Genomic DNA, 6,200 nt, shown 5'->3' on the forward strand with positions numbered 1-6,200 from the left:
CCAAAAAAAAAAGGAACAAGAAACAAATGCATTATCTGTCCAATTCCTGTGCAGTTACTGCTGTAACAGTCACCAGCTTTGAGGACTTTTTTTTTTTTGTGATTTGATACATAAACCACATTTCCTATGTAGCACTGCCACTATTTTTTTATCAGTTTTTTGACATTGAGCTCGGTAACGTGGGGGTTTTTTTGCCTTTTCCACCAGAATGAATTCAAAGGCAGCAAACGCGGCAAAACCAGAATACCGCTCATCTCGACTTTTCCAAGCAGCTAGTTTTCATTAGAAATAAAGGAAAATAAATACAGATCACATTTTCTGTCCTGCAGTTAAAAGCCTGCCACAGCTGAAAGCTTTGCTTTCTTCTTCCCCTGCAGCCTCACTCAGCCCGCACTCCAGCTCCGCTCATGATCTGAAATGTGCAAACACACAGTTTCTTGGCTTTCCACCAGTATATATAAATATATGTAATTTTTTCCTTCGGAGAACCTGGAGGCTAAAGCAAGAGGGCAAGGGAGTACGTGACTAAAACATCCAAACTTCCTCTTTCATAAGCCATCACATGATGGAGTGCAATTACAATTCCTGCCTTGTCCCTGCCAATTGCAGGCGCATTGCCTCACCCGAGAAACCCGGCTTCTTCCCCCGTATGTGTGTGAGTGAGTGTGTGTGCGAGTGCGGAGGCAGCAAGCGCTGCAGCCGGCTTGGCGAGGCTCCAGCTTCGGGCTGGAGAAAGAGGGCAGTGGGTGGAAGACGAAAACAAAGATCTGTTTACTTAGCATGCATGGATAAAGCGTCTTTCCAGCCGGGGAGGGGAGGGGGGAAGAGAAACAGCTTTAAAGGACTTTGATGCAATGTGAAAGGAGGGCTGCTCGGGGAAAGCGAGCCCATGTTAACCCTTGGCTCTCCGGGGGCGCGTCCGGTGCTGCCCCCTTCCCCCTCCTCCTGCCCCCCGCCCCGGCCGGCTGCTTCAGCGCGGCTGCGAGCCCTGCGGGGCTCGGGGCCGGGCCAGGGGAGCCCAGCTCCCGCCGCCGCAGCCGTGGCCGCCGCCCCGAGGTGCGGGGCCGGGGCGGGTTTGTTTTGCTGGTGAAGAGCCCGGCGCCTCCAGGACGCCCAGCCGGGCGTGCAGTTGCAAAGTCACCCAACCTGGCCGGGGGACCGGCGCTGGCAGCCCGCGCCGGCAGCAGGAGGGGGAGGGCGGGGCAGGGCGAGGCAGGGCCCCCCCACGCCCCGGGGCGGCCGCGCCACCCGGCCCCCGGCCCCCGGCCCCGGCGGGCGGCGCTGGAGGGGGCGCGGGGGAGCGGCCGCCGCCCCGGCTGCTGGCCTCACCCCCGCGCCGGGCCGAGGAGCAGCCCCGGGAGGCGGCGCTTCGTGCGGGGCCGGCCCGCCGGCAGCGCCCCCGGCCCCGCAGCGCCCCGGCCCCGCCGTCGGGCGGCTGCCAGCGGCGGGGAGGCCCCTCCCGCCGGCGGCTGCGGACGTCAGAGCTTCCCCGGCCGCGGCCGGCCCCCGCCTCCCGCCCTCCCCCCTTCCCTCCCCGTAACCTACATAACGCCGTGGGAAGGGCCCGGGCGCGGGCGTCGGGGGGAGCAGCCTCCGCCGCGTTTACCCTGCCCAGGCAGAGGCGTGCGGCCGGCCCTGCCTGCCGGGATGAGCCCGGAGAGGGGTTGCTTCACCTCCCGTGGCAGCCGGGAAGAGCAAACACCCTCTTTTCCTCCTTCCCTTGCCCCCGCCCTGTGTTTTGGTGTGGTGCAGGCGGCGGCTGAGCGATTCGCGGCGTGCAAGGGGGACGGGGAAACGTGTCTGCAGGTTTTGCTTTTCTGGGGAGGAGACGGCGTTTGCTTAGTCTGTGTGAATTTTGCTAATCTGCATTAGAGAACCGCTGGTTTGTGGTTGAAAATGACAGGAAATCTAGAACGTCCTATTTCCTGTGCACAATGACAACAGTTTTTAAAAAAAAAAAAAAAAAGAAAAAGAAAAGATGGGTAATCGTTTTATGTATTTATAATGGTGCCTCCTGCCCCGGCGGGGAGAACAAAGCCGGGCAGCGGCGCGGGCGGGCGCCGGCCCCTGCCCGAGGTGGCGCTGAGCCCCGGCGGGGGGGTCCGCAGCCGCGGGAGAGCCCGGGGCGCCGCGCCGGGACCACGGTCAGCGGCCGCGCGGGGCCGGGGACGCGGGGGGCACCGCGCCCCGCACGGCTGCGCCCGGGGGCGGCAGGTGTGGGCAAAGCCCCTCGGCGGCGGCGCAGGAAACGGTAACAAAACCAACAACAATAATAAAAATAATAACAGAAAAGAAGGAGGGAGCTGCAGCGCACCCCCGCCCCTCGCCTGCTCCCGCTCCGCTCCCACAGCCCTCCCCGCGGGCGAGCCGGGGCGGGGGCGCGGGCGCGGCGGCCCCCCGGCGGCAGGAGGAACCCCCGGTGCCGCTGGCGGGGGCGCGGGCAGGGGCCGGGGCCGGGATCGCGGCGGCGGCGGCGGCGGCGGCGGGGCGGGGGCGCCCACCGCGCAGGCGCGGCCGGCACTGTCGAAGAATCGAGGCGGCGGCGCGCAGAGGCGGCGGTGGCGGCTGGAGCCCGGCACGGCACGGCGCCGCCGCCAGCCCCGGCCCCGGCCCCGGCCCCCGCGGCAGTCCCCGCCCCGCCCGCCCCGCCGCGCCGCGCCGGCCCCCGCCGCCCCGTAGTAGCCAGCGAGCGGGGGAGCCGTGCGGGCGGCAGCGGCCGCAGCCCTGCGCCAGCCGCGCCGCGGAGATGCGCGTCCCCGCCGCCCTGTGAGCGCCGCCGGCGGAGACGGCGAGGGGAGCGGCGTCCCCCGCAGCGGCTCTGCCTGCCGGGGCGCCCGCCGCGCCCCGCTCCAGCGCACGGAAGAGGAAGGCGAGGGGGAGGGGGCCCGGCGGACGGTCCCGCTGCGGCCGCGGCGCCCGAGCCTCCCCGTCGGGACTCCGGCGGCGAGGGGCGGAGGAGGAGGAGGCGGCGGCGGCCGGAGCCGGAGCGGGGGGCGCTCGCCGCTGCCCCGGGGCCGGGACATGTCGTCGGCGGCGGTGGCGGCTGCTTCCCGCAGGCAGTCGTGCTACCTGTGCGACCTGCCCCGCATGCCCTGGGCCATGATCTGGGACTTCACCGAGCCCGTCTGCCGGGGCTGCGTCAACTACGAGGGCGCCGACCGCGTGGAGTTCGTCATCGACACGGCGCGGCAGCTGAAGCGGGCGCACGGCTGCTTCCCCGAGGGCCGGGCCCCGCCGCCGCCCCACGCCAAGCAGCCGCCGCTCTCCGCCAAGGAGCTCCTGGCGCAGCAGCAGCAGCTCGGCCACCCCGCGGCGGCGGAGGCGGCGGCGCGGCCCCCGCCGCAGCCCCTGGAGCGCTACTCGCTGGCGGCCGAGCGGCCGCCGCCCCGCCTGGGCGCCGAGTACGGCGGCGGCCGGCAGGTCAACGGCATCCTGGTGCCCAACGGCTTCCCCAAGCCCGAGGAGCCGCCCGAGCTCAACCGGCAGAGCCCCAACCCGCGGCGGACGCACGCCGTGCCCCCCACCCTGGTGCCGCTGGTGAACGGCGCCGGGCTCCCCGCCGCCATCGGCGGCCTGGGCAGCCGCGCCGCCGCCGCCGCCTCGCTGGCCGCCATCTCCGCCGCGCCCGCCCCGATGGCCGTGCCCGTCCCCCAGCAGCCGGCGGCGGCGGCGCAGGCGGCGGGGCAAGCGGCGGGGCAGCCCGGCGAGCTGGGGCACAAGCGCCCCGGCTCCGTCTCCTCCTCCTCCTCGGGCGGCGGCGCGGCGGCGGGGGAGCACGACGGCGGCGCCAAGGAGAAGCGGAGCTCGGCCGAGAGCCTGCCGGCGGCGGCGGCGGAGCTGGCCGCCGAGGGCAAGGCGCGGGCGGGCGGCGAGCAGGAGTGGCTGGCCAAGCCCAAGACGGTGCGGGACACGCTGCTGGCCCTGCACCAGCACGGCGGCCACGCCGTGCCCCCTTTCGACAGCAAGTTCAAGAAGGAGCCGGGCATGGCGGGCGGCAGGCTGCTGGGCTACGAGACCAACGGCGCCGTGGCCAAGCCAGGTGAGGCGGCGGGGGCCGGGGGGCGGCGGGACGGGACGGGACGGGACTCTCCGGGCATGCGGGGCGGAGGGTCCCGGGCGGCGGCGGCGGCCCGACGGCCTGGGTGGACGGGTGGCCGTGGGGAGTGGCCGGGGCCACCCGTTTCGGCGGTTGCACGGCGGTGACCCCCGCGCTCGACGGCGCGTTGCGACTGCGCTGCCTGCTCACCCTCCTCCTCCTCCTTCCCCCCCCCGCTCTGCCTCTGCAGGGGCCCGGGCCGCCCGGAAGAGGAAGCCTTCCCCCGAGCCGGAGGGCGAGGCGGGACCCCCGAAGATCAACGGGGAGGCGCAGCCCTGGCTGCCCACCTCGTCGGAAGGGATGAAGCTGCCGCTGACGGCCACCCCCTTCATGTCGCCCCCGCCGCCCACCGCCTCGCCCCACTCCAACCGGACCACGCCGCCCGAGGCGGCCCAGAACGGCCAGTCCCCCATGGCCGCCCTCATTTTGGTGGCGGACAATGCCGGGGGCAACCACGCCTCCAAAGACGCCAACCAGGTCCACTCCACCACGCGGAGGAACAGCAGCAGCCCCCCCTCGCCCTCCGCCATGAACCAAAGAAGGCTGGGCCCCGGCAGGGAGGTGCCGGGCCAGGGGGCCAACGCGGCGGGCGGGCTGGAGCCCGTCCACCCCGCCAGCCTGCCGGACTCGTCCCTCGCCGCCAGCGTCCCGTTGTGTTGTACCCTCTGCCACGAGCGCCTGGAAGACACCCACTTCGTCCAGTGCCCCTCCGTCCCCTCCCACAAGTTCTGCTTCCCCTGCTCCCGGCAGAGCATCAAGCAGCAGGGAGCCAGCGGGGAGGTGTACTGCCCCAGCGGGGAGAAGTGCCCCCTGGTCGGCTCCAACGTCCCCTGGGCCTTCATGCAGGGGGAGATCGCCACCATCCTGGCCGGAGATGTGAAAGTGAAAAAGGAGAGGGACTCGTGACTGGCCCGCTCTCGCCGCCCGACGTCACCTTGAACTCGAACTGCTCGAATTCTGTATATATCTATAAATATATATATATAAATATATATATATCTCCAAGACAAGGGAAATGTAGACTTCATAAACATGGCTGTATAATTTTGATTTTTTTGAATACATTGTGTTTCTATATTTTTTGAAGACAAAAGGTATGTACTTATTATAAAGGCATTTCTTCTAATTCTTCTCCTTTTTTTGTTTTTGGGTTTTTTTTTGTTTGTTTGTTTTGTTTTGTTTTTTCTTTTTTCCCTTTTGTTATAGCAACTATTTGTTGTGCTTCCCTGGTGACAGTTACTGTTCAATGTAGGCTGTGACTTGCGCTGCTTTTTTTAGAGAGCACTTGGCAAACCAGAAATGCTTCTAGCTGTATTTGTATGCACTTGTTTCTTTTTTTTTTCTTTTTCTTTTTTTTTTGTTTTTGTTTTTTTAAATGCCAAATACACTTTCTGACATTGTAAAGATTGCCTTACTGTCTGTGATTCCTTATTCCTGGCCCCTGTCCTGTAGAGCTGGTCGCATGCAGGCTTGGTCTGAGGCGGTTGGGGAGAAGAATGGCTAGCCGCGGCGGGGATGCCCTTCGCCATCCCGGAGCTTAGGGAGCAGGAGGGCTTTCTCCCAGAAACGCACGGCTCGGGTTGCGATGACAGATCCGGCAGATGCAGTCCCAAATTCCTCCGTGTTTCTCAAGGGAAGTTGCCTCCAGAGTAGGATGTGGAGAGGTGTCCCAGAGGCGCTGTTGAGTTAGGGATTTCTGGGTTTGTTTGCTTTTGGTTTGGTGGCTTTTTGTTTTTTTTTAAGGCAAAGTTGACCGCAGTTCACGTGATCAGTTGTAAGATTACAAAACTGCATTGATGCACCAATTACATACCATAACGTGGAATTTTGATAACGAACTTAATTATACGATTGGCAAAGGCGCCAACGTAGCACCGCCATCTCTGAAGGTCTTCAGCGTCACTTCTGGGGCTTTTGTGTCTTTGGACAAAGCTGGGGAGGTGGGGGAGAGACTTTTTTTTTTTTTTTTAATAAATTTTACTTTAATTTTCAGATGGTGCAGGTGGACTTTGAGTTTGCTTATCAGTCACCTCTAGTGCTGTTGCTATTGTTACTATCGCTGACCCGGTGTTTCCAAATAGTGGCAGGTATGGTGTGGTACAGT

The 6,200-nt window shown here is 65.1% G+C and overlaps 1 protein-coding gene and 1 pseudogene across 1 annotated transcript; both read left to right on the plus strand.

Annotated features, from left to right (window-relative positions):
- The first annotated feature begins 242 nt into the window (after positions 1 to 242).
- Positions 243 to 2,143, plus strand: LOC148053276 (uncharacterized; annotated as a pseudogene).
- Positions 2,144 to 2,884: 741 nt separating this feature from the next.
- Positions 2,885 to 5,141, plus strand: IRF2BP2 (interferon regulatory factor 2 binding protein 2). Its single transcript, XM_087776108.1, has 2 exons — positions 2,885 to 4,039; positions 4,287 to 5,141. The coding sequence occupies exons 1-2, from the start codon at positions 3,022 to 3,024 to the stop codon at positions 5,000 to 5,002; spliced, it is 1,734 nt and encodes a 577-aa protein (XP_087632234.1). The 5' UTR covers positions 2,885 to 3,021; the 3' UTR covers positions 5,003 to 5,141.
- The last annotated feature ends 1,059 nt before the right edge of the window (positions 5,142 to 6,200 follow it).

This window comes from Nipponia nippon, unplaced genomic scaffold (assembly GCF_047370975.1).
Source record: "Nipponia nippon isolate SJK-2023a ecotype South Korea unplaced genomic scaffold, ASM4737097v1 scaffold_4, whole genome shotgun sequence".
In the NCBI taxonomy this organism is placed as follows: Eukaryota; Metazoa; Chordata; class Aves; order Pelecaniformes; family Threskiornithidae; genus Nipponia; species Nipponia nippon.